At 50.4% G+C, this 27,129-nt stretch overlaps 2 protein-coding genes across 4 annotated transcripts in view; both read right to left on the bottom strand.

The window, feature by feature from the left end:
• Clcn7 (chloride voltage-gated channel 7) overlaps positions 1–10,220 on the bottom strand; it is a 22,716-nt gene extending 12,496 nt beyond the window's left edge. The window contains exons 1-7 of the mRNA XM_048332737.1: positions 9,994–10,220; positions 4,075–4,146; positions 3,081–3,152; positions 2,920–2,985; positions 2,500–2,632; positions 2,097–2,206; positions 1,168–1,248 (exon numbers count right to left, since the gene is read on the bottom strand). Coding sequence (XP_048188694.1) covers positions 1,168–1,248; positions 2,097–2,206; positions 2,500–2,632; positions 2,920–2,985; positions 3,081–3,152; positions 4,075–4,146; positions 9,994–10,131 — 672 coding nt within the window. The 5' untranslated portion in view covers positions 10,132–10,220. The remainder of the gene's footprint in view (positions 1–1,167; positions 1,249–2,096; positions 2,207–2,499; positions 2,633–2,919; positions 2,986–3,080; positions 3,153–4,074; positions 4,147–9,993) is intronic.
• A 6,465-nt stretch (positions 10,221–16,685) lies between these two features.
• On the bottom strand, positions 16,686–19,819 carry Ptx4 (pentraxin 4). 3 transcript variants are annotated; one of them, XM_048332745.1, is made up of 3 exons: positions 19,679–19,819; positions 18,199–18,781; positions 16,686–17,326 (listed from the first exon to the last, which is right to left on the bottom strand). In XM_048332745.1, exons 1-3 carry the CDS (start codon positions 19,817–19,819, stop codon positions 16,686–16,688), a joined length of 1,365 nt encoding a protein of 454 aa, XP_048188702.1. The 3 variants fall into 3 exon arrangements, with proteins under 3 accessions (XP_048188702.1, XP_048188700.1, XP_048188701.1); XM_048332743.1 differs by having other exon boundaries at positions 18,205–18,871; XM_048332744.1 differs by having other exon boundaries at positions 18,199–18,871.
• Between the last annotated feature and the right edge of the window lie 7,310 nt (positions 19,820–27,129).

Consider the following 27,129-nt stretch of genomic DNA (forward strand, 5'->3'; position numbering starts at 1 on the left):
GAGCCCGGGATGAAGTGCACACACAGTGATGGGACCCACAGATGTGTGAGCCACTGGACTTCAGGAGGCGCTGTTGTGGGCAGTGGCCCCCTTCTTCTCCCTCTCCCATACTCTGTGGGCCCAGATACCTCCACACAAGGGACATGTCTTTTTTCTGGTTTCCTTCCCAAAGCAAGATGGCCACAGTGTAGTACCCACCACGCATCTGTCCATCCATCCCTCCCCCCCTCCTCCACCAATGTACACCCTCTCATCATCAGCACAGGGACTGCAGGGACTGTCACTCTGGGCTTCTAGTACCATCTCATGGAGGACTGTCAGCCTCCCTGGTAAGGCAGAGTCGTAAAGGTGGCTCTTAAGTCTGCTGGAGGGTGGCAACTATTCACAGCACACGAGAGAAAGTGGAAGTGACCGTTCACCTGGGCGCCATAGGGGACAGAACCCACACTACATATGCATGCCTGCCAGGGGCAAAAAGACCCACGCAGAGGAGCTTCACGCTCCATGCAGGCACTGAGGAAGCCTCTTAAATCAGTCAGCTGGCTAATGAGTACAGCTTCTAGAGGGTTCCACCCAGGTCAGTCATTCCCGTGCTATTCTATAGTGAGCATGAGGGCTCCCCAGCCGGCACTAAACCACCTGCTCCTCAGAGCGTGACCACACAGCCTTCCTCAGCCATGGCACCCCAGACCTACAAGAGCCACAGGAGGACCCATGCTCTGAACGAGTCTCCTGACCCAGGGACAGCAAGCCCTCTGGCCAGTCTCAGTCCAGGAAGGCTGGCCACGTGGGCAAAATAGGCTGTAGGTGGACTGTAGTCAAAACCACCCAAACCTCATGGAGCAAGGAGACTGACGCTGACATTAAGCATAATGGCAGTGGTTCTGAAATACCAACAGCTATGCAATGCTATGTGATGGCATGTTCTACACAGCTGTGACCATAATAAAAAGTGTTCCCCTGCTAGTTAATGCGTGCCCTGGCTGTGTTCTCCTGCTAGTTAACGCGCACCCTGCCTAGGTGTTCTCCTGCTAGTTACTGTGCACAAAGCCCGAGCACTGTCACTTTCAGGGTACACCTGCCAGCACCTGTGCGCACATCAGCACCAAGCACAGAAGAGGGAAAGGCAAGAGATATGCTGGTAAATCCCAGGTCACCACAGCTCACCTTGAGCCGCACCACGTGGGGGATCTTCACCCCATTGAGGAAGCACTTGATCTGTGGGATCCCACTGCCTGCAGCTACTGGCTAGAAAGAGAAAGGGACACCACAGAGAAAGCGAGGTAAGGCCCCATAAGCCAAGGGAAACCAGGCCCCAGGAAGGACTTTCTGCTTAGTGCATACAGGTCTTCACTTCCACCCCAATCCTGCCAAGGAAGTAAACCCTGTGGGCTGTGCCAGGGGCCCAGGTGGAGACACAGTGTCTACATGCTCCCAAAGGAGTGGCTCAGGGAGACACTCCGGGACGGAGCACCAAGCAAGAACATGGGGTCACTGCACTGTCCCCAAAGAGAAGGTTCTGGAACTACTTCTTTCGTCTATCACCCTATGACAAGGATGAGAAATAAGGGTAGCAACCTATAAAAAGGGGAAGAATAGCACGGGAATGACTGACCTGGGTGGAACCCTCTAGTATCCCAGGATAAAAGATACACCTTGCCTTGGGGCGGAGTGAGGTGGCACTAGGGAGAAGCTGGTCCTGCCTCTTTCTCTGCCTGGCCCTGTTGACCGGCTGACCCCTCCCAAGACCACACTACAGGCCAGGGAGGGTGAGGTCTGGGTATGCCGGTGCTCTGGGCAGATCCTGCTTTGTGTGAGCATGGGGCCTGTATGGAGTATGGGGTGAAGGTGGGTAGTAAGGGAGTGGAGGACAAGGGCAGGAGTGGCATGGACCTGTGCTGCTGAGCCTGAAATGGCATTGCCAGGGGTCTGAGGTGAGGCAACACTGAATTTTCTCCTGTCTGTACCACTGGATCTGACATGGCTCCTGATTCTCACTAGCATAAAGCATGCACAACCTGTAGCCACCAGGGAATGCCCGTCCTTGTGCTGTCCCCTATCCCTTGCCCTGAAATGCCCAATGCACACCACTATACCTCAATGAAGGCCACAATCACGGAGCCTACGAGCACAAAGGCTGAATTGAGCGTGGCCCACAGCAGGAGAGAGAAGGACAGCCCACCCTTCTCTGTGAACCTGTCAATGTCTGGAAGCAAGTCAAGGCCAAGAACAGCTGTCCTCATGGCCCACGCTGCCCTGCTTTCACCCCTGGAGCTAGGCCATGGTACACAGCTTGTAAACAGAAGCTGCGTGGTAACCTGCAGAGCCACAGGTGAGTGGACACCACAGATGTTTGGTGCAGCTACTGGTCTAGGCATCCCCAGACTGGACACCCACACAAGGGATAGAAAGCCCCACAGGGCTGGGCCGCTTGGCTCTGCCCACCTGTGAAGGCAGAGGCCTTCGCCCCCGTCCCCCACCGGGTGGTATAAAGGATACTATCCTTGATGACCCTGTACTTGAGGCCAGCCAGGTTCTCTACCACGATGTCGATGAAGCAGGCCACGAGGCCAGTGAGGATCCCGATGAGGGCGCAGATGACCCAGCGCTTGATCTCCACTGTCCTGAAAGCCTGCGGAGAGAGGTGGAGTCAGCCAATGATGGGATGCAGACGGCTCTGGAGCTGCTGTGAGTGGCTGATGGCTCTTAAGGCCACCACATGCAGACAGTGTACAGCACCCAGGCCAAGTCTTGCCCATGTTTTAATGACACGCAGTACCACAAGGCATGAGTGGGTGATGCTCCCAAGAGATCCAAACATCATCAAACAGCAGCTTTGGAACAGAGGTGCAGGCCAGAGGAGAGGGAGAAGGCAATACAGGACAGTGGCATGGCCAGTGCCCCAGGGCCCTCACGTACCGTGTGGTTGATCCGCCTCTCCTCTTCCAGGAAGAGCTGGTTCTCACTGTTGTCGTAGTCCAAGCTCTGCAGAGCGGGGCACAGGGGCGATTACCAACCAAGGATGGGGACAGGAGGGGCTGGGGAGGGTACAGGGCCTGGGCCCAGGACAGGGGGCCCACCTCATACTTGAGGGACAGAAGCTTCTCATTGTGTGGGATCTCCTTGGGACAGGGGTGGGGTGGGTCCACTTCCTGTAGAAGGAAAGGCAGAATCACAGAGTTGGTTTTTTTTTTCTTGGAGACAGGGTCTCACTATGTAATCTAGGCTGTCCTGGAACTCTCAATCCTGCCTCAGCTCTCCAAGTGCACGGCTTACCGGAATGTCTGTGCTTTCTTTGGGAATGAGGAGCAGGGAGCAGACGAAGGGACACTCCCCAACTCTACTGGCAGAACAGGCACTCACAGAAGCCTAACATCTGCCCTAGAATACAAGAACTAGCATCCTCTACGGCACAGACAGAAGCAAGGAATCCAGGAAAACCATGACTGAGATGGGCTTGTCTCAGGAGCACTAGGTTAGCTGAACACCCCAAAATCCACTAGTACACTGTGCTAGGCCAGCAGAGCAAAGGACAGAGTCCACGAGTCTATACATGGCAGGGCAGGTGAGAATGTGCAGCCCCACAGGCCACTGGGACAAACTGGAGCTGCAGTGTGCCATCAGAGGGGTAGTTAATTTGAGCCCCACCCAGCTTAGTGGAAGGGTCATTTTTAGGAGATCCAAGAGTCCATTCTGACATTAGAAGATATGACCAACCTTCACATTCTCCAAGGACGCCCCACCCCTCTGGGATCCCACCCCACCTTCCCCAGAGCCCTTTGGCCCTCCTACCACACCCACTCCCACCCAGGGTCTCCGTGCTCCATGATTCTTCCTCTACTACTCCTGTCTACCTCTGCCCTTTCGGCTGACATGGTTATGTGGCCTCAGAGCCCACATTTCCCTGGAGCAGTCTACACTCTGCACCGTCTCTGGGGGCCCCCTGCTGTCTGCCAGCCATGCTGTCCCACCACCCCTGCCTGGCACCTCCCACTGTCCTCCATCCTCATGTTGGGCACTGTCCCGTGAGGATGCAGTTCTGTGGGAAAAGGAGTGAGGATACGTGCCACTCACCGGATCCAAGGGCTCATCATCCAGCTCCATGTTTTTCATTTGTCCAATTTGGAAAAATGCAGAATGTGGCAACTAAAAGCAGAAGAGAGGTGGTAAGGTACCTGCCACAGGAGCTAGGGGTGCCCCAAGGGTCCAGGCCCGCTCATAACAGTGCTGCTCCGCCGACAAGCCCAGCCTAGGAGGGTGCCTGGACATTCCTCGCCTGCACTCCACTCTGCTGCGCCCCATTCCTTCTTTTACACCACTGGCCCTGGGGCGGGGCCTCACTGTCTTCCACATCCACAATGCCACATGCATTGTGGCTTCCACTGGCTTAGAATGTGCTGCTGTGGGCCTCCAGTAGGAAGGGTGATGATACAGAGCTGTGGGGGGCTCAGCCATAGAGCTCTCCAACAGCACAGCGTGGGGATGTGGGGGGCAATGTGCCCCTGGTTGGGCTCCACCCCTGCCCCTGGGAGCCCCTGCTGGCCAGGGGAGGGTGGCAGAGTGGGAAGAGGTGGCACCATGCACTTCTCCTCCTCCTTCCGAAGAGATCCCTTAACTATTTTCTGAGTTTTTACAAATACGCTGGGGGAGGGGCTAGCTTCTCAGCTCAGGGAGAGCCATTAGTGGGTGCCCCATGGCCAGCAGTAGAAAACAACGGGCAGCAGATCAAGAACTCTGTGGTCAGTTCCAGCAGCTTATCACCCAAGCTGACACAGCCACCTCCACCATCCAACCTCCCAAATCCCACCAGCTTCCAGAACAAGGGTCCCTCCAAACTTATGCAGAGGCCCCCAAGCACATGATAATGATGCAAAATGTGGTTGACACACCAGGGGCAGCCAGGTACCAATGGAAAACCACCCCCCTTCTCTCATGCCAGATGGAGACCACCACCACCAGTGATAGGCGAGGACATCACAGAAGGGAACAGCCCATGCCAGATGGGGATCAGTACCAGTGACAGGTGAGGACACCACAGAAGAGAACAGCTGGCAGATCCAAAGTCTCTGAAGGCCAGGAGGGGGCCCTATATCCTCTGGAGAGCTCACAGGCTCTGAGAACTTGACCTTCCCTTTCACCTGTCACTCTGCCCAGGACTCCACTGAAGTTGGTTGCATGATCCCCAGGAGCAGAGGACAGACCCTTGGGCCTGGGAGAAGAGCAGGCACACCCGAGCATGCCAGCCACGGCACAGCAAGAGGGAAGCCCCAGTTCATACGAGAACTCTGCCCAGGAGGCAGCCCAAGGCTTCCCCATCTGTCTATGAGTGAAGGTGCACGTGACAGGCAGTGTGTCTAGCAGGCCTGCCCCCACTGGACACTGGGAGCATCAGGTACCATGAGCCCCATGAACCCCACAGGGAGATTCCACAGGCACTGGGCTGCAGTAGACAGGTGGAAGAGTAAGGCAGGGCTGACAAACACAGCAAAGAGCAACTGTCAGTACCACCTCGAGACTGCTGATATGAGCCGGACAAGCTAAGGGCCCTGTACTGCTCCACAGCACCCAGGAACACAGACTTGCATCTGCCTGAGAAATATCAGCGGGTTTTTTTTTGTTGTTGTTGTTTGTTTAAATTTTTCTTCCAGCCCTAGGGCTTGAACTCAGGGCCAAGGCACTGTCCTTGAGCTTCTTCTGCTCAAAGCTAGTGCTCTACCACTTGAGCCACAGCACCACTTATAACTTTTTCTGTGCATGTGGTACTGAGGAATGCCAGGTAAACAACAATCACACCTGGGAAAGCATGGTCTGGCAGTAGCAGGGAGAGCTGAAAATACAGTTAGGTAAAGGCCGGTAGAAAACCTAGGAGTGGCCCCAGTCACTGAGCCGCCGCCAAGGACTCAGCTGCCTCCCCCTTGAGCCCCCTCGCTTCCCGACACTCCGTCCCCCTCCCCCCCGCCCGCCTTCTCCCGCAGCCGCCTTCCGCAGGCCGTTTCCACCAAGGAAAAGGAATCGTATCGTATGTCCGCTATCCAGAACCTCCACTCTTTCGACCCCTTTGCTGATGCAAGTAAGGGTGATGACCTGCTTGCTGCTGGCACTGAGGATTATATCCATATAAGAATTCAACAGAGGGGGCTGGGGATAGGGCCTAGTGGCAAGAGAGCTTGCCTCGTATACATGAGGCCCTGGGTTCGATTCCCCAGCACCACATATACAGAAAACAGCCAGAAGTGGCACTGTGGCTCAAGTGGCAGAGTGCTAGCCTTGAGCAAAAGGAAGCCAGGGACAGTGCTCAGGCCCTGAATCCAAGGCCCAGGACTGGCCAAAAAAAAAAAAAACAACAAAAAAAAAACAAAAAGAATTCAACAGAGAAACGGCAGGAAGACCCTTACTACTGTCCAAGGGATCACTGATGATTACGATAAAAAAGAAACTAGTGAAGGTGTTTAAGAAGAAATTTGCCTGCAATGGTACTGTAATTGAGCATCCAGAATATGGAGAAGTAATTCAGCTAAAGGGTGACCAGCGCAAGAACATACGCCAGTTCCTGGTAGAGATTGGACTGGCTAAGGACGATCAGCTGAAGGTTCATGGGTTTTAAGTGCTTGTGGCTCATTGAAGCTTAAGTGAGGATTTCCTTGCAATGAGTAGAATTTCCCTCCTGTCCCTTGTCACAAGTTTAAAAACCTCACAGCTTGTATAATGTAACCATTTGGGGTCCACTTTTAACTTGGACTAGTGTAACTCCTTCATGCAATAAACTGAAAAGAGCCATAAAAAAAAAAAAAAAGAAAACCTAGGAGTGAGCTGGGAATGTGGCTTAGCAATAGAGTGCTTGCCTAACATGCATGAAGCCCTGGGTTTGATTCATCAGTATCACATAAACAGAAAAAGCCTGAAGTGGCTCTGTGGCTCAAGTGGTAGAGTGCTAGCTTTGAGCACAGAGAGGCTCAGGGACAGTGCCTAGTTCAAGCCCTATGACTGGGGGGAAAATAAAGAAAAAAAGGAAAGGAAAAGAAAAGAAAAAAAAAAAAAGGAAAAGAAAGGCTAGGAGTCCTGGCCCTACCACTGCCCCATTGCCAGCTGCACTGCTGCTCCTCATGGGGTGAGGAGGTATCCTGGCTGCTAGATCATGTTAACGTGGTTCTCACACAAAACCAGCACAGCACAGCTGGCAAACTTCTGGCTCCAGCACTAAGCTCCAATTATATAAAGCCTCAGGTCTGCTGTGTACTACCATAATGATTTCCTGAGAATCCATAACTATTTGGAAGTCATAGCAACAGCAGGGTGCCAGTGTCTCATGCCTGTAATTTGTTTTGTTTTGCCAGTCCTGGGGCTTGAATTCAGGGCCTGGACACTGTCCCTGGCTTCTTTTTGCTGAAGGCTAGCACTGGACCACTTGAGCCACTTGGTTCTGAGGAATGGAATCCAGGGCTTCATGAATGCTAGGCAAGCACGCTACCAATAAGCCACATTTCTAGCCCTAGCTCACACTTTTAATTCTAGCTGTTCAGGAGGCTGAGATCTGAGGATGCCAGGTTCGAAGCCAGCACAGGCAGGAAAATTCCCTTATTCCATCTCCAATTAATTAGCAAAATGCTGGACTGGAGGCATAGCTCAAGTGGTAGAATGCCAGCCATGAACAAACTGAGTGAGGGCATCATGCTCCGAATTCAAGTCATGGTGTTGGTACAGACAACAAAAACAAATAAGCTGGGCACCAGTGGCCCAGGCCTATAATCTTAGCTACTCAGGAAGCTGAGATCTGAAGACTGGTTCAAAGCCAACATGGGCAGAAAAATCTGAAACTCTGATCTCCAATTAACTACCCAAAAAAGCCAGAAGTGGAGTTGTCTGGCTCAAGTGGTAGAGCACTAGGTTGAGTACAAAATTTCAGGGAGTTCAAACCCCAGGAACAGCACGTGCATGTGCATGTGCACGCACACACGCACACGCACATACACACAGAAAGATAAAAGAAAAAAAAGCAGGAAAAGAAAAAGTAATTTATAGAGTACATAGTTTCAGTTTTGCAAGATGAAAAAAAGTTCTGGAAACTTGTAAAACTTGTAAATATCCTAGCTAGAAGTAGAGATGCACAACTGTATCTTTGCTCCTCTGCAGAGGCAAGAGAATTTTAAGTATGAGGCTACTCTGGGCCTGAGGTTACTCTGGGACCCTGTTTCAAAAGAAAGGCAGCAAGAACAAGTTCATGTTCACTTTACCAGAACGTTCTCAAGTGGCTGTCGGCCTGTGTCAATGTTTTACTTCACAAGGGCCCTGAGCCCATCCAAGGCTCTTGGTCAGGCAGCACGAGAATGCTTGACCCTCCGTGTGAGCCTGCCCACTGGACACAGCAGAGCTTCCCCCAGGAAAGCAGCACTATAAAACTTACTCAGCTGCTAATGGAGCCATGCACGAATGTCAAGTGCTAAAACACATCATCTTGGGGTTGCTGTTTCCCTCCTTTGTTGCTGGAACAACAGGAACATTAGGAACAGCTAATATCTACTGAGTGTTTTCTCACAGGCACCGTGCTCGGTGCAATACTGCATTAACTTTGGACAAATGAGAAAAGTGGCACAGTTAGGTTATAGGTCCTGGTGAGGCCCTTAGGTGCTACTATGCACAGGAGTCCAGGATTCCCAGTTTCCTGTTGTGCCTGTCCTACTTGCTATGGCAGGCTGAGCTTCCCCTGTGCTGAGTTCCCAGCTTCCTACTGAGCAGCTTCAGAGATGAGCTAAACTCAAAGCCAGCTCATGACACAACAGGTCTGACTTCCACGCCCCACACTGTAGTCCAAACTATTGTAGAGTCTCAGATGGACACTGTCCTCTGCTGTTGCACTGCTTTCCTGAGAATCTTACACTCTGCAAACTTAGCACCAATGTGACCCCTCATGGGTCCTTGCAGGGCACTGAGCCTGTCTCTAGTGGGAAGGAAGCTGTTTTATGCACCTCAGTGGCCTTAGAGCCAGCCACAGTCAATTATTTTTTAAAGTTAAGAATATTCAATAAAGGCTGGGAATATGGCCTAGTGGTAGAGTGCTTGCCTCGAATACATGAAGCCCTGGGTTCAATTCCTCAGTATCACATACACAGAAAAAGCTGGAAGTGGCGCTGTAGCTCAAGTGGTAGAGTGTTAGCCTTGAGCAAAAAGAAGCCATGGACAGTGCTTAGGCCCTGAGTCCAAGCCCCAGGACTGGCAAAAAGACAAAAAACAAAAAAACAAAAAAAACAAAAACAAAAACAAAAAATAACCCAAACAGTCAATAGTTATTAATTGAAAAATAAAACACCTTCAGTGATATCTTAAGGGAAGAAATCAATTCATTCTTTAAAAAAGGGGAGGGGTTAGCTGAGTGAGGCTGACATCTGAGGATCTCGGTTCAATGCCAGCCTGGGCAGAAAAGTCCCCATGAGACTCATTTCCAATTAACCACTTAAAAACTGGAAGTGGCACTGTGGCTCAAGTGGTAGAGCGTTAGCCTTGAACACAAAGAAACTTAGGGACAGTGACCCAGGCCTTGAGTTCAAGCCCCACAACCAACAACAACAAAAGGCTAATTCTTGCAAAGAACCCATTCCAGTTGCACGGCCACTAACACTGTTTGGCTGCAGAACGCAAATTCAACTGTGCTACGGGGAATCGAGGCGAGTAACCTGTTACGAAGCCCCGCCTTGGTGTCCGCCCCGATTCCCCTTCGAGGAAGGGGACGGGGGTCAGCGATTCCCGGCCAGGGCCATTCACAGCGAACGCGCAAACTCGGTCGTGGAGACTGCTAAAAATCCCCCAGGACTCAAAGGGCAGTAAATACGATTTACAGCTCACAAAGAGAACCAGTAGAAAGCCACAAATTTCCCCTCCGAGAAATCTCCAGAGTGTCGCAGCATGAGGGGCGGGGCTCCTGGGACACCCTCGCCTCGGACCCCGGCGGCCTCACCAGGCGCGCGGCGCCCCCCTAGCCCCGGACCCCGGCGGCCTCACCTGGCGCGCGGTCGGCCCGGCCCCGTTCAGCAGCGGCGTCCCCTCGTCTGGTCGCGCTGTCCTCCGCAGTAGTGGCGCCGCCTCCTCGTCGTCGCGGTCGCGGCCGGACCAGGACACCTTCTTAGAGACGTTGGCCATGGTCCCCGGCGGAGGAACCGGCCAGGAAGCATCCGCCGCCCCAGTGAGTTCTCGTGACCCGCGCCGGCGGTCACGTGATCCGCGCCCGGTCACGTGGCTAGCCACGGTGGCTGCCGAGGGCCAGGCGCGCGCGAGACCTCCTGGGAGCTGTGGTCCGCGCTTCCGGCCGGTGCTGGCTGCTGAGACTCGGTGGCCTTTGCCAGGGGCCTGCTCTGTGGTCAGTAGCGGAGTCGCCGCAGGCCACAGCCCCAGGGTTGCAACTACCGAGCCCCGAGACAGAGAAGGAGGATCCCGAGGCCGACCCCAGGGACAGCCGCTGTGAGGACGCCCGTCCTGAGTGACTCCCAAGCCCCACCGCGGAGGGAAGGAAGCTGCTGGGGGAAACCCGCAGGCCTCGCGCGCTGACTCCTGCAACCCCAGCTACTCATGAGGCTGAGATCCAAGGGGCGCGGTTCAAAGCCAGCCTAGGCAGGAAGAAGTCCCGTGAGACTGTTTTTCCACAATTTATAAGTTTGAAAATTTACAAATAAAAAATTTCAACATTTCAAAATTTCTGAGCAACAAACTTTGTGTGGAGAGCAATACCTCCTTCCCAGACATAACTCAATAAAACCAAAGTTAAACCCAGAATAAGAGGAAGTTCAGCAGGGTTTTTAGTTTTCACCATGCAATAACTTATGTGAAATATCAAGAACAACATTCTTTCAAAAAAGGTTATTTTTTGGTCATTGGTGCATCCTGGCTTTGCCCTTCTGTGGAACTGGGCAAAGACTTTGCAAAGCCCCTCTCCACTTTTCAGCTCTGAGCACCAGGTTGAAAAATAATGCGTGTTTGACTTGCTTAAGGTTCCTTAGGAGCAGGCAACAGTTGCACCTAACATCAAATGTTGGTCAGTTTGATTTCAAAACTCTTTTTTTTTTTTGGCCAGTCCTGGGCCTTGGACTCAGGGCCTGAGCACTGTCCCTGGCTTCCTTTTGCTCAAGGCTAGCACTCTGCCACTTGAGCCACAGCGCCACTTCTGGCCATTTTCTGTATATGTGGTGCTGGGGAATCGAACCCAGGGCCTCATGTATATGAGGCAGGCACTCTTGCCACTAGGCCATATCCCCAGCCCCAATTTCAAAACTCTTGAGGCAAGTTTTCTACTGCTTGAGTCACAATCTCCATAGCCAAGCAAGGTGGAGTCATTTTCTAAAGACAGTTCGTAGTGGACCAGAGGCCTCAGTTTGTCTCCCTCCCCGCATCATTTGAAATGCTGGCTATTGGAACTTAGGGCCTTATGTCAGGCAAATGCCAGGGTGGGAAAGACAAAGCCAGCCTAGGCTCCCTGTGAGGAACCACTCACTGGAGGGCTGCTCCAGCTCATTTTGTTTTCCTTATCTGGGAATGGAATGAACTGGTTGATGGAAAACTTAGGTGGCAAAAACTTGGGAAGATGGGTCATACTTCAAAATGTACACATGACTGTGTTGCTGACCCCAGTGTGATGGTGAGTCATAGTGGACGCACCTTCACACTGCCTCCTTGCCAAACCTAACCTGCTTCCCATGGCTGCCTGTTCCAAGGCCCACCCATCTCTGGGCTTCTATCATATTGTTGGTGCTGCCCAATGCTGCTGACTGACCCCGATCAAACCCTTGCTCCAGGGTTCTGCCTCCAGAGCGCCGGCATACAGCAACCTGCAATGTACTAATTAATGCCCATGTCTGCTGAACTCTTAAAGCTTCACATTCTGTGGACACAGAGCCAACAGCTGTTGGGAGACTGTCACTATGATGTTCTGATGGTCTTTCCCTGTGCAACATGGGCACCTGAAAATGAGGAGGTGGTGGAAATGATGCCCTGCTCATGCTTTTCTTGTCCTGGATCTGAACCCCAAGGGGTGAGTAGAAGGAACTCATGGTTGCTTTTGTCTTTTATCCAAGACTGAGACCCAGAATTCTGCATCTAAACCACTGGAGATCAACCCCTACATGCCTCTATGCCAGGGGACCTGGTATCCCTCTAGTAATACAGATCAGCTCACCATTCTTTCCAAAAGAAAAGTGACATTTTGCTTCTTCCTCAAATGCAGAATGAGATGAAGCAAAAGAATTCCAGAAAGCATCAGAGGAGGTGAGGAAGAGAAAATGGTTAAGAAGCTGGGACTCTTAGCCTGGTGTGTGTAAGCAGAGGAGTTTGAGTCTAGCCTGAGCAGCATATCTCACACAGAAAGATAGGCAAACAGAGATAGGTGGGAGTTCCGTGGTCCCCAGGAAGTGGAAGCCAGTGAGTGACTCAAGTGTGCATGCAGCATACCTCTATGACTGTGACTCAGGGCGGCCAGCTGCACTTGAGCTGCAGTCCTGGAGCACAGAGTCCATGGAGATGGGAGAGATGCTGCTGAGAAATTTAAGGGACTCATTTAGATTTGCCACCAGATCAGCTGGAGCATCGCTGTCATACCAGCCTCTTTGTGGGTAAGGAGTGGCAGGCATTGGTCTAACCTCTGCAGAGCTGGAGCCACCTGCATGGGGAATGCCTTGGGCCTCCCTGGTTCTGCTAGTGCTAGGCAGAGGCCTTCCCTAGGCCAGTCCCTTGCTTTTACAATGGGAGGAGGCATGTGTGAATTCTGAAAAGCAGGCCTGTTCCCAGCCTCAAGCCTGTGCACTGCTCCCCCAAGGCTACCCTTTTGTTAAAGGCAAGGCCACCAATGGGTCCATCTGCCTCCAGTCTATTATGATCTTAAGATCTTTGGCTGTTCTTTGGGGATTTGAGGGTCAATTTCTTTTTTCTTTTTACTGTCAAGATGATGTACAGAGTGGTTACAGTTACATATTTAAGGTAGTGAGTACATTTCTTATCATACTTGTACCCCCATCCTTGTTTTTCTCCCACCTTTCCTCCCCGCAACCCACCCCACCCTGCTTTCATCATTGTTTTTTACCTTCCCAATGATGGACATCATCATTCTAATCTACAATGCTTAAGAACTCTACAAACATTAACAATAAAACAATTTTTTCTAGGTCAGGTGATATATGCATTTCTTTCCTTTTGCTTAGTGTAATCTGTTCCTTTTTTCCCCTCTCATTTCTTCCTTCCCCCCCACTGCCCTTGAGTTGTTTAGTTCACTTTCATCAATGTCCATTGCAGCTGTTGGGCCCCCTCTACTGTATTTTTTTTCACCAGCTTTCCACTCATTCTTTGCCCTCCCCCCAGCTTCCCTCAGATGTGCACGTGTATATACCATATATGAGGTAAAGAGTATAGGGTCCTCTAAATACGACAAGACTCATTAAGAAGAGGTCCTTTGCTTCCTTATCTTTGGAGTTTTCAGTCTGTATATTATTTTAAATACATATGAAGTAGTACTTGTGTCTTACTATTTGGTGCATTTCTCCCAAGACTGTCTGAGGGTCAATTTTTTAAAAATCACATTTAACTTAAGTAAAAATACCTTTTCTAATGGCTAGTGCATGTATTTTTTGACCTGTCAGAATATGGAATTCTTTAAAAAAAAAAAAGATGATCAAAATAAGACTTAATACTAAGTGATGTTGAAAAATGGAAACATTTGCAAGGCATAGTGGAATATATTGTAATTCTAGGACTCAGGAGACAGAAGCAGGAGCAGTACAAGTTCAAGGACAGCCTGGACTACAAAAAAACACCCACACAACACAAAACAAAACAACAAAACCTGGGCTGGAGACATGGCTCAGAAGTAGAGTACCTGTCTACCAAGTAGAAGGTTTTGATTGTGGGAAACAGTAAATGAAGAGCCATAAGGACAGCCTTAGAGAATTGGAATGCCATTCTCTGTCCCTCAGAATGCTGAGGGTGGCCCTGTCTAGATGTACTGTGCTTAGCATTACAATGGCCAGAGTTTCCACCCTCCTGTTAATCCTCTTAATCCAGTAGGTGGCCTCTGCAAATTGGTTGTTTTCTTGTTTGGGAAATTGCCAATCCTAGAATTGTTTCCCCCCAACTGATACCTTTATCTCTTTGAAGTAGTCTCTTTGATGTAGCCACCTTTCTGTCCTTAGTGAAGTAGTCTCTTTGATGTAGCAACCTTCCTGCTTGTACTCTTGTTTGATAATAAATAAAAGCTCTGACCATGGGACCATAGGATCTGTTGCTGGAGAGAGGCAGCAGGTCCCCTAGTGCTCCGAAAACCAATTCCACAGTCTCCGTCATTGCTTTGCTCCTGGCCTTGCTCCTGGCTGCAGTGGGGACAAACCCCAAGACAGCCAAACAACCCTGTTAGAATATATTAGACATTGCCAGAAACCACACAGACATCCAGGTACAGAAGAACAAAGGAAAAGTTTATTGCCGGCAAGGGGGCCAGCAAGACCCTTTCTCACCTGGAGAGGTGAGAAGAAGTGCGGTCTATTGTCTGGTGTGACATATATAACCCAGGAGGTCTTGAAGGCGGGGACCTCAGTGTGGACGAGCAGACTAGGGGCTTCATCATGTCTGCCTAGGATTTATAGCTGCTGTCCAAATGGTAGATAAGGGGTCCTGCAGCTGCCCAGGCCTAAAGGTCACTCTAAGGGGATCTTGTTGCCTTATATGGTCATAATTGCCCTAATGGAGTGCCATCTCAAGGAAGAGGGGGTGGAGGCTAATTATTTACTTAGTAGATGGGCTTAGTGTTGCTTAGGAAGGGAGCATGCCAAATCTATGGGAGAGGAGGCTGTCAAGCTTACAAACCCCTAAGCCCCAAGGGCTCCCATACTCAACCACAGGGCCTCCCCCCAAAACCTCAACAAACCAACTGAAGAAAATGAAACTTTTGCTAGGCTCTGAGGATTGCGGTTCAAAGTCGGCCCAAGAAGAAAAATCTGTGAGACTCTTACCTCCAATTAACCACCAGAAAACCAGAAGTGGTGCTGTGGTTCAAAGTGGTAGAGGACTAGCCTTGAGCAAAAGAGCTCAGAGACAGCGCAAAGGCCCTGAACTCAAGCCCCACAACTGAAACAAAGAGAGAGAGAGAGAGAGAGAGAGAGAGAGAGAGAGAGAGAGAGAGAGAGAGAGAGAGAGAGAGAATAGTTTGGCAGCTCTTTTGAAAGCAACACAAATTTGCCATATGACCCACTCACTCTTGAGTATCTGCACGAGATAAATAAGACAGACAGATCCACTCAGTGACTCATATGAAAATGCTTATAACAGTTTCATTCACAATAAGCACAAACTGAGGGCTGGAGGCAGTGCCTGCCTTGCAATCACCAATCCCTGAGCTTAGTCCTACGACCACTAACACTCAGAAGAAACAAACAAAAATACAAAAAGCAAACCGAAACCCAAGTGTCCATCAGCTGTTAGTGGATAAATAAAATATGGCCCAGCCATACAATAGGAGATTATTCAGCCAGCCTAAAAATGAAGGAGAAACAAACCTTCTACAGCATGTGGAATGTGGAAGACATTATGCTGAAAGTAAAGAGACTAGACACACAGAAGGCCAAGTGATATATCATTGCGTTTATTTGAAATACTCAGAACAAGCTGGGTGCTGGTGGCTTGTGCCTGTCATCCTAGCTATTTAGAAGTCTGAGATCTGAGGATCACAGTTCAAAGCCAAGCCAAGGCAGGAAAGTCTGTGTGAGACTCTTATCTCCAATTAATCACCAAAAAGCTAGAAATGGAGCTGTGGTTTCAGTGGTAGAGTGCTAGCCTTGATCAAAAAGAGCTAAGGGATAGCCCAGGCCCTGAGTTTAAGCCTGGGACCAACACACACACACACACACACACACACACACACACACACACACACACACACGAAATATCCAGAACAAGATATCAATTTGGTCGATATCCTGAACAGGTCGATTTGGGGTGCCTAGGCCTGGGTGCTGACTGAAATGCTCTAGGACCAAGTGGTGGTGATGACTGGACAGGTTAGCACATTTTCAAAAACCTTTGAACTGTGGACTAAGAAGGCCCATTTTATAGAATGACAATTATACCTCATGAAGTTGATTTAAAGGCATGGCTGGCCTGTCTGAAGGCATCCCTGGCAGCTTCAGCCACCACAGGTTGACAGAACAGGCCTGACTGGCTGCCTGTGAGCAAACCCCAGGGCTCTGGCAGAGGGAGCTGTAACTTGGAAGGCCAGAAAAGAGAACTCTCCTAGACCCTCTCCACAGGAGCTCCTGGGACAGCTGTCATCAAAGGAACACTTAGAAAGTTGCCTGGAAAGAAGGTCATATCAGCATAAAGCCCATCTTGGCAGTTTCAAGGAAAACTGAGGTCCCCTAGGAACTAGTCTTGGACCAGCTAGCCTGTCACCACTGCACAGATGCTTCAGAGGAGAGGCCTTGTCTAAGCCAGAACCACTGTGGGGTGTCTCAAGCCTGAATGAAATGGTATACTGCACAGAACAAAGCAGTTAAGATTTTGGAGGCGCAGCCTGTAATGGTGCCTTGGGGATGGAAGGGTGCAGACTCTGTGGACCATGAACTTGGTTGCACACCCCCCCCCCCTTACACACACACTGGGTGTTTTCTCCTTGTGCAGTGAGGCTCAGGCCTGGCTTTGCTCGTGGATGCCCCTGTGGGGCTGTCTCAAGGACAGTGCTCCAGGCAGCTGCAGCTGATCCTCCCTACAAATCCCTCCACTGATGTGGCATTGGCCAGTGTCAGAACGGCATCTGTGGGGAGCTTTCTCCCCGAGGCGAGGTCTGCGATTTCTCCAGGGACCAGGACCCGGTCCCAGATGGCCAAGCCTGCCACAGTCCCCACGAAGGCCTCAGCGCTGTCAAACCCGCCCCCCAGGCAGTCTTGTTCCTGGCCCACCACAAGGGACCCTCCAGGAGGGATCTCGTAGCCTACTCTGAAGCGAGAGCCAGTGGCGACCAGCCTGCGATCCACGTGAAGCCAGTACCTGCCCTCAGTGGACGTCCAGACGATGCAGACATGGTGCCACTGCCCATCTAGTAGCGGCTGCAGTGGCAGCTCCCTGAAAGCTGGGTCTCCAATGACAAAGTGGATGGAGCCAGGGGCCAGGGAGTCCCGGCCGTGTAGCACCAGCTTGTTGTCATTCTCCTGGGTGGCGTAGGAGAGGAGGGTGCCCAGGTGGCCAGCAGCCGTGCGGACCCAGCTGCAGAAGGACAGGGCTCGCAGGGCTGTGAGGAAGCCGGGATTGAAGGAGATCACGTTCTGGGTGGAGGCGTTGGGGAAAATGAACACAGGGCCCACGTTGCAAACTAGAAAGAGAGAGAGGTGGGGAGAAAACCAGTCCCTGAACACCAGAAAACCCAGAATCAGCCGGCACCCTGAGCTATGGCTCCGTGGTGGCCACACGACCTGCAGTGGCAACTTTACCCTGGCTACATGATCACCCATTTCACTGGCAGGCCCTGAGAATGAAGGCGGCCTTGAAGAACTAGCTGTGTCCAGTTAACCACTAGAAAACCAGAAGTGGAGCTGTGGCTCAGAGACAGTGCCCAGGTCCTGAGTTCAAGCCCCACAACCAACAAAATGAAGGCTGAATGTTTAACTCAAATGGCACAGAAGGAGCCCTGGGTTTGATCCCCAGTACAGAAGAAAACAAAAACAAAAGCAAAAGCCAGCCCAGGCCCAGGTCTGTTAGTTTTTGTAGCTGGAGGTCAAGTCCGATGTGGGTCTCACACAGCTCAAGTCAAAATGATGGCCAGGCCAGTTTCCTCCATAAGATACAGAGGAAAAGCAGCCTCTTCTCTGCTCACCCGAGGTGGGAGGTGCCTGGAGCCCCTGGCTTGTGGCCCTTCCTGTATCTCCACACGTCTGTCAAACCTCTGTCTTTGTCCTGGCTTCTGCTTCTGTCTCTGTCCCGCTTTCCACGTCTCCTCCTTTCTGCCTTTCCTGCCTGACACTGGCAGCTATGTGGGGCCATTGTGGTAAGTCAGGATCACTGTCCATCCCAAATCCCCTGACAGCAACCCGGGTAGACCACAGTGACCTGCCCCAGTGGGGACCCACAGACAGGCTATCATGTGGGAGAGGGGACAGGGTCAAGGCATGCAAAGCCAGGGTCCTCTCCTCACAGCTTCCAGGGAGGAGCTGGGGGATATGCATGGTGTGGCCTCAGGCCTGTGACACTTACCATGTCCCCATCTCTGGGGGGGCCATGCTAGCTGTGGAGGGTCCTTTGGTGGTGTGAGAGTCTGACGGATGCTTGGGGCTGGGGGCCTCAGGGGAAGGGGAGAGGCATCCTCAGGGTGATTCTGGAGTGTGGAAAGCCCCTGCGTCTGCCTGTCCCTCTGCAGCTGCAGGGAGCCTGGGCCTGGCTTTGCAGGCTGGCTGGGGGTCAGGGCAAGGGTCCCTGCTGGAGCTGTGGTACCGTGATTGTCCATCCACAGACGGCCCTCGAGTATGGCCAGTCTGGCACCGTGGCTGTGGATTTGGTGTGTCAGGCCAGCCAGTGTGTCCTGCATGGCCTGCATGGCCTGGCTCAGGCTGGCCATAGCTTCCCGCTGCGCCTTCTGCTCCTTCCCCTCCTGTGCCCGTTGCCTGCGCTGTGCGCTCAGGGTGAGGTCCAAGGCCTGGAGCCGAGCCTCCACCTTTTGGCTTCTGCGCTTGCTCTTCCTCACCCAGGTCTTCAGCTGGGCCAGGTCCCCCTGGACTATGGCCTGGGACCTGTTGGCCGCAAGAGCCATAGCCTGTCTTTCTTCCTCCAGGCTCTGGAACCGGGCATCGATGTTGTAGGACACGTTGTAGTTGCTAGCAATGCTCTGCAGGTGTGTTAAGGTCACCTCTTGGAATCTTCGAAACTGCAAAGAGGACAGAGCCATTATGGGGGGTGGGGGGCAACAAGGCCCCCGCTCACACAGCAATTATGGGGGGAAAAGGCCTCTGCTCACGTGGTAGTTATGTCGGTGGGGGGGGGGTGACAAGGCCCCTGCTCACACATCAGAAGCACCTGCAGCACCACGTGGTGACAGATTTGATCCTGCTGTGACACTGGGAGGTGTCAGCAAATGACCATGGCTGGCCCCGCAGGCCCAAGTCCAGAGGGGCAATGGTGCCAGGCTGTCCCCCCTCCAGCTGGATGGCTGTGGTCAGTGGCCTGTCCTCTGTAGCCCTCAAGGAGAGGGGCCAGCCTGTGATCGCTTTGCTGGAATCAAAGCAGGACCCCCACAGGGCCCTTGGGGCAATTGACAGCCTCTGCTTTGAGAGGCACTAGAACCTTCTCAGTCCTATGCCTGGGGTACTGGCTGGGAACCTTGGGCCCCAAGTCCCTTCTTGTCCTTTCCCTGATGCTCAGGCCTCCCAGATCCCTGTCCTAGGCTCCTAAGCCCCACCGTAAATCATCCAACTGTACTCCGAGCCTGGACCTGATGGCTCTGCCTGGTGTCCAGTAACCAGTGAAAATGCCATGACCTACTAGCCCCCAATACCCCCAAAACCCCAAAACCACCAAACCAAAACAAAGAAACAAACCCCTAAATGGCATGTTCATGTCCATGGAGCCCCAATACTTGCTGCTGTTTCTGTAACATCCATTCCTCATTTGTTGCCATTTCCCAAAAACCAAAACAAACAACAAAACCCAACTGCCCTGATTGTGGTCCACCTACCTGTTCTTCTAGTCTACGGAGCCTCTCAAAAAATGGTTTTCTCAGCCTCGCTGGGCCTGTTTCCTGAGATGAAGCCCCATGTAGATATACTAGCATGAAAACAAGGAGGAGAGACAGAGTTTTCCTCCCTAAGCAACCCATAATGAGAGACGTAAGGGTCCAGCAGACTCTGCTGGACGCAGGAGGCAGCATCTCCCCACGCGTCTGCCTCGTCCCCTGATCTCACATGAGTGGTTTTCCTTCTGCAGCCCTGGCTGGATGTCAGGTTCTTCGTGCCACCTTAATGAAAGGCATGTGCCTTCGAGCAAATGGGCTCTGAGAACCCAGGGTTCCCAAGGAAACAAACGTTAAAACAGAAGCAAACAGTTTCTTTTGGAACTTCATTCCACTGGGTGCATGCGAGGCCTTGTTGCATCAGTGCAGAGACTGATGGGAGCTAATGGCTCTAACAGGAGCACATGGACTTGTTGAAGCGGAATGTGAGACTCAACAGGGGCCTGGAACTCATCGGAGCCAGGGCTGCACTGGCCTCTGATTTGGCCATGCGTGAGGCCTCCCCTGCTTTCTTTCTTTCTCTGTCTGTCTGTCTGTCTCTCTCAGAAAGGCAGGCAGGTGGTGTCACCCATGTTCTGGGGTAGGTCAGCAGTGTCATCCGTGTCTTGGGGACAAGCCAAAGGTGTCATCCATGACCTAGGGGAAGGCTGGAGGTGACACCCATGCCCTGGGGCCAGGTCAGTGGTGTCACCCATGACCCGGGGCAGGTTGGCCATGACACCCATATCCTGGATTCAGGTGGCAGTGTCACCCGTGTCCTGGGGGCAGGCCGGCATTACCATCTGTGTCCCAATGGCAGAATGGAGGTGTCCACCTGTGTTGGGGGCAGGCCATCAGTGTCACCCATGTCCTGGAGGCAGGCTGGCAGTGTCAATTGTACCTTGGGGGTAGGTTTTCTGTGTCACCCGTGCTTCAGAGGCAGGGACAAGCCAGTGATGTCACCTATGCCCTGAGGGCAGGCCGGGGGTGTCACACATGCACTGGAGCAGGTCCCACATGACCCCCAGGAAGGTTAGTGGTGCCACTTGTGTCCTGGGGGCAGGCTTGTGGAGTCACCCATGCCCTGGGGCAAGGCTGGCAGTGTTCCCCTTCTCCCCTCCTCCCCTTGTACTAACAGAAGATCTTCGGTGTCATCTTTGGTGTGACAAAATGTCAGCGGTGTCTCCGTGTCCTGACAGAAGTCCAGCAGTGTCACCTGTGTCCTGGGTGCAGGCTGGCAGTGTCACCTGTGTCTGGGGGGCAGGCCAGCGGGGACACCCACATCCTGGATGCAAGCTGTGCTTGTCACCCGTGCTGAGGGGCATGTTGGTGGTGTCACTGTGTCCTGACTGAAGATCTGCGGTGTCACCCTTGATCTGAGGGAATGTCAGTGGTGTCAACCATGTCCAGAGGGAAGGTGGCAATGTCACCCATATCCTGGGGGCAGGCTGGCTTTGTTATGAGTGTCCTGGGAGCAGGTTGGTGGTGTCACCTAGGTCCTGGGGGTAGATCAGTGGTGTCATCGTGTCCTGATGGCAGGCTGGCCATGTCATCTGTGTCCTAAGGGCAGGCTGGTGGTGTCAGCTATGTCCTGGGAGCAGGCCTGCAGTGTTACCCATGTCCTGACAGAGGGCTGGAGGTGGCACTTGTGCCCTGTTGGCAGGCCAGTGGTGGCACTTGTGCCCTGTTGGCAGGCCAGCGGTGTCACTCCCTTCCTGGACTCAGGCCAGCGGTGTCACCCGTGTTCTGGGGGCAGGCTGGTGGAGTCACCCATGTGCAGGTTGGCAGTGTCACCTGTGTTCAGCAGGGCAGGCCAGTGGTGTCACCCAAATCCTGATGGCAAGCCAGTGGTTTCACTTGTGTCCAAGGAACAGGCAGGTGGTGTCACCCATGTTCTGGAGGTAGGTCTGCAGTGTCCTGGATGTCCCAGGGACAGGTTGGCGATGTCACCTGTGTCCTAACTGAAGGCAGCGGTGTCACCCATGTCCTGGTGGATGGCCGGTTGTGTCACCTGTGCCCTGGGGCAAACCTGGTATTGTCACCCATGTCATGGGGCAGGCCGGCAGTGAATGTTGGTGGTGTCACCTTTGTTCCAACAGAAGGTGGCAGTGTCACCCAAGTCCTTGGTGCATGGCATTGATGTCACCCATTTCCTGAAGACTGGCCAGTGGTGTTACCCATGTCCTGGGGGCAGACGTGTGCTGGGAACAGACCAGCAGTGTCACCAATGACCCAGGGTCATTGGACCCAGGCTGAAGGTGTCACCATTGTCCCCAGGGGCCAGCTGTGTCATCTCTGCCCTGGGGGCAGGTCAGTGGCTTCAAAACATAATCCTCAGATCTCAGTCTCCTCAGTAGCGGGGATTACAGGCCTGACACATCACCACCTGACTTGCCTTATTTGTTTATTTATTCATTTATTTTTATTTTTTTACTTTTTTGTTGGTCATGCAGCTTGAACTCAGGGAATGGGCACTATCCCTGAGCTTTTTTTGCTCAAGGCGCTATAGCACTCTACCACTTTGAGCCACAGCGCCACTTCCGGTTTTGAGGTAGTTAATTGAAGATGAAGGATTGGCTCCTGCCTAATCAAGCAAAGCACCAGGTGTGTGCACTTGTGCTTGTCCACAAGCAGGTCATTCTGACCTTGGCCTCCAGGAGACAATAGCCCCCACACCCCAGATGGAGCATTCTACTCTGGACCTGGCCAAGAACACCACTCTTGGTGCCCAGGAGAACATATAGCCCATTTTTTATTTTCTGCTTCTTTGTTAAGGTCTATATGAGCCCACCCCAAAATCCAGTCCCTCACACAACCTCCAAGCCCATGGGCAGGTCTATGCCCTGCACTGGAAATAAATAGTCCTAGCCTGTTGACGATTGAGTCTGGCCTATTCCTTTTCTGATTGCCTCCATTTTCCTAACAGAAGATAAGAGTCTCATGGCCTGTGCTGCCCAGGCTGGCTTCAAACCACGATCCTCAGATCTCAGCCTCCTGTGTAGTTAGGATGACAGGCATGAGCCACCAGTGCCTGGCTCTATTTATTTCTAATAAGCTTTTGAGTTACTTATGTTTGAGTATTTCCTGAATTTTTCTCTTGTTAGGTGCAAGTTCTAAGATCAATTTCTACCCTAAATTTCTTGTAATATATTTATTTGGTTGACTGACAGGGAAGTTAGGGATTAAGTATGAACTTTTCTGACTCAGATCCAAGGAAAAGTAATAATACTAGGATGTGAGCTTAGTTTCTTGCACTCTACCACTTGAATCATGCCTCCAGCCCTTTTTGCCCTATTTTTCATGCTCTTTGTTCCAGCTAGTTTCCAATGGTGATCCTCCTCTTTCTCTCATGTTGCTGGGATCATAAGTGTGAGCTACTATGCCAGCCTTTCCCCAACTCCCAAATTTAGACAGGATTAAAAATATTAGATTCTTCAGCTGCTTAAGGACTGTGATTATAAAATATTTAACTTTGCTTCCCCTAACTGACAGCCTGATTGTCTAATTATATTTAATGCCTGTGAATCAGTGAATGAAGAAATAAGAAATGAACCAGATGGATTCAAATTTCTCCCATAAAGATAGTCCTTCAGTATACCTGCTTTTCTGTGATAATTGTTTCCGTTTCCTTAACTGTAGTTCTCTTTCTTCGCCTTCTCAAACAACAACAACTATTATTTTTCTGTTATGCTATACAATGATAAAGATTGAAAGTCTCATAGGAGATGGTAGTTTCATATATCAAAGTAGTAAGGCACTAGTTGGCATGGCAAGATGTTGTCTGATATTTACTGGTGACTGTATTTTGCAAGAAAATCTGATAAAATGCATTAAAGTAATTGCCTAGGGCTTGAACTTTGAAAGAGGCATAACATTTCCAAGTTGGGAAAGGGACCTTACATCTCCAGTCTTAGCTGTTCAGAAGACAATGATCTTTCAGAAGCTGAACAAACCTGAACAAACCAGGCAGCCAAACCTGAGAGGGTGTTAGCCTCGGGTGGCTCAAATGTCATAGCACCAGTCTTGAGTGAAAAAGCAAAAAGAGAGCTTAAGGCCCTATTTTTGTTGTTGTTGTTGTTGTTGTTAGTCATAGGGCTTGAACTCAGGGCCTGGGCACTGTTCCTGAGCTCTTTTGTCCAAGGCTAGTGCTCTACCACTTTGAGCCAACACTTCACCTCAGGTTTTCTAGTGGTTAATTGGAGATAAGAGTCTCACAGGATTTCTCTTCCCTAGCTTGCCATCCTCAGATCTCAGCCTCCTGAGTAGCTTGGATTACAGGTGTGAGCTACTGGCACCCAGCAAGGTCCCAAATGTAAGCCCCAGTACTAGAATATACAAGCTGGAGAGGAGTATGGAACTCAGGAAAGGATCTGGAAGAGTCGAAGGTACATCATCTGTGCTGAGCATTTCAATGCAACTATAAAGGCAGCTCATTTCTTCCCAGACTTGGCCTCCTGCAGAGACTTTTGAAATGGAGAGACCAGGTCTGGCTGACACTCCCTTGGCTACATGGTGGATGATAAGTTCTGGCGTCTTGTTTTCATGGTGGGGGAAAATGAGGCCTCTGTCTCCCAGTTGATGGGTGTGCCTGAATCCCTGGAGGCTGATAGGTTCCTAGACTGTCATTCCAGTGCCTGGGACTGGGAGTTTCTTGTGACCCTGCCCCCTGACCTGACCATGGTGTGGACCAGCTCAGGCACTAGAACTGGGCACCTCAACTGTAAGATAGCGTAGCTTTACTGCTCTCTTCTGGGCAAAGAGGGTTCCGGTCGTGTCCAAGGGTCACTGCATCAAGGAGGTTGCTTCCAAGAGTTTCTTTTCTAGTTCCAGTGGACCTCAGGCCCATTTATAAGGAGTGGTCAGTGATTTAAACAACAAAAGTGCTTTGCCTGCTTAAGGATTCTCCCCTATCTGAGGAACGCTCTGGTTTCCACAGTGGAGTCCTTTCGGGGCTTTTGTGACCCACTAGGGAGAAAATATAGAAGAAAAATATTTAACCTGATAATCACTGGTTTGGTCAATGATTACTGACAACTGCCTTGGTTCTAAGACCTTGGAAAGGGTCATATTGAAGTGTCACATTGCTATCTGCAGTTCCAGGGACCTAGAGAGCTATTGGGGTGCAACACAAACTTCTTTTTTTTAATTAATTTAATTTATTTATTAATTGAACACAATTTTTTTTGACAAGATGTTGTGCAAAAAGGGTACAGTTACATAGTAGGGCAGTGTATACATTTCTTGTGATATCTTATGCCCTGTTTTTCTTTCCCTTCTCTAGGTCAGGTAGACATATATACAATATACAATGTATCAAGAACATATACAGTAGCCAAGTGGCCAAGCCCAAGAAAATTCGCCTAGGGCTTTAAATGTAATGTAGATATTAGACAATATGTCGACAGTAGTCTTATATGAACGTACATACATAGCTTTTGAGGTATTGTATTCCACTGAGAGGTCAATTATTGACCTTTATATGTTGAGTAGTTGTTTGGTTTTAGTTACATACTGTTGGGTCGCTGCCCCAATCCTGTGGGAAATACCATTTGACAAGCAGTTTTTGGTTTCACAGACCTGGTCTCTACTGTCTCTCCATCTCCCTTTGTTAGCAGTCATATATCAGGGAGATCATGCCCCTTTGTTTTCTGTGTTCTAGGCTTGTCTCACTCAACATTATTTGTTCGAGTTCTGACCATTTCCCTGCGAATAACAATATTTCACCATTCCTAATCGCTATGTAGTATTCCATTGTGTATAGGTACCATATTTTTTGGATCCATTCATCTGTGGAGGGGCATCTGGGTTGTTTCCGTATTTTGGCTATTGTGAATTGTGCCGCAATAAACATGGAAGTACAAATGTCTTTTTGATATCTTGGGACTTGCTGTTTAGGATAGATGCCTAGGAGTGGTATGGCTGGGTCATAGGGTAGGTCTATATTGAGCTTTTTGAGAAACCTCCATACTGTTCTCCAAAGTGGTTGTACTAATTTGCACTCCCACCAACAATGGAGAAGGGTTCCTCTTTCCCCGCACCCCCTCCAGCATTTGTTGTTGCTTGAGTTCAGAGTATAGTCCATTCTAACTGGGGTGAGGTGGTATCTCAGGGTTGTTTTTATTTGCATTTCCTTTACTACCAGGGATGTTGAATATTTCCTCATATATTTCTTTGCCATTTTTATTTCTTCTCTTGTGAAGTCTCTCTTTATCTCCTTTGCCCATTTCCTAATTGGTTTATTGGGCTTGGAGGGGCTTAGTTTTTTGAGTTCTCTGTAGATGACAGATATTAGGCCTTTGTCTGTTGCTGTGCTGGTAAAGATCCTTTCCCATATGGTTGGATGTCTTTCTGTTTTGGTGGCTATGTCCTTAGCTGTGCAGGAACTTTTTAATTTGTAGTAGTCCCATTTGTCGAGTCTCTCCCCTATTTGTTGTGCCCCTGGGACTCTATTCAGGAAGTTCCTTCCTGTGCCTATAAGTTCTAGCGTCTTTCCTACTCTGTCCTTCAGTAGTTTCAAGGATTCAGGTCTGATATTGAGGTTCTTGATCCATTTTGAGTTGATCTTGGTGCATGGTGATAGGCTTGGGTCTACTTTGAGTTTTCTGCATATGGCTGCCCAGTTCTCCCAGCACCAGTAGTTGAAGAGGCTCTGTTTATTCCATTGTATGTCTTTAGCTCCTTTGTTGAATATCAGCTCCTGTAAGAGTACGGTTTTATTTCTAGATCTTCAATTCTAATCCATTGGTCTTCTGATCTGTTTTTATACCAATACCAGGCTGTTTTTGTTATGATGGCCCTGTAGTAGAGCTTGAAGTCTGGTATTTTGATACCTGCTGCACTGCTTTTTTTGCCTAGAGTTGCTTTGCCTATTCTAGGTCTTTTGCTGTTCCATATGAATTTATGGATTGGTTTCTCTATTTCAGTGAAGAATGTGACTGGGACTTTGATAGGGATTGCATTGAATTTGTATAACAATTTGGGCAATATGGCCATTTTCACTATATTGATTCTGCCTACCCATGAGCATGGGAGGTCTTTCCATCTCCTTGTGTCTTCTTTGATTTCCCTTATTAGATTTTTATAGTTTTCATTAAATAGGTCCGTCACGTCCTTGGTTAAGTTGATCCCTAGGTACTTCATTCTTTTTTTGGCTACTGTAAACGGAATTGTTTCCATAATTTCTTTTTCTGTTTGTATATTGCTGGTGTACAGAAAAGCTGCTGACTTTTGTGGATTGATATTGTATCCTGCTACTTTGCCAAATTGGTTTATTAGGTGTAGGAGTTTGGGGACTGAGTTTTTTGGGTCCTTCAGATATAAGATCATGTCGGGGCTGGGGATATGACCTAGTGGAAAGAGTGCTTGCCTTGTATACATGAAGCCCTGGGTTCGATTCCCCAGCACCACATATATAGAAA

This window comes from Perognathus longimembris, chromosome 23 (genome assembly GCF_023159225.1).
Source record: "Perognathus longimembris pacificus isolate PPM17 chromosome 23, ASM2315922v1, whole genome shotgun sequence".
In the NCBI taxonomy this organism is placed as follows: domain Eukaryota; kingdom Metazoa; phylum Chordata; class Mammalia; order Rodentia; family Heteromyidae; genus Perognathus; species Perognathus longimembris.

Bases quoted from the DNA above. Each gene is read 5' to 3' on its own strand.
- Ptx4 (XM_048332744.1), bottom strand. From the start codon at position 19,819: ATGGGTTGCTTAGGGAGGAAAACTCTGTCTCTCCTCCTTGTTTTCATG. The intron at 18,872-19,678 runs GTAGGTGGACCA...TCCTCTTTGCAG, and splicing joins TCCGTAGACTAGAAGAACAG to TTTCGAAGATTCCAAGAGGT. The intron at 17,327-18,198 runs GTCACAGGCCTG...CTCTCTTTCTAG, and splicing joins GAGATGGGGACATGGTAAGT to TTTGCAACGTGGGCCCTGTG.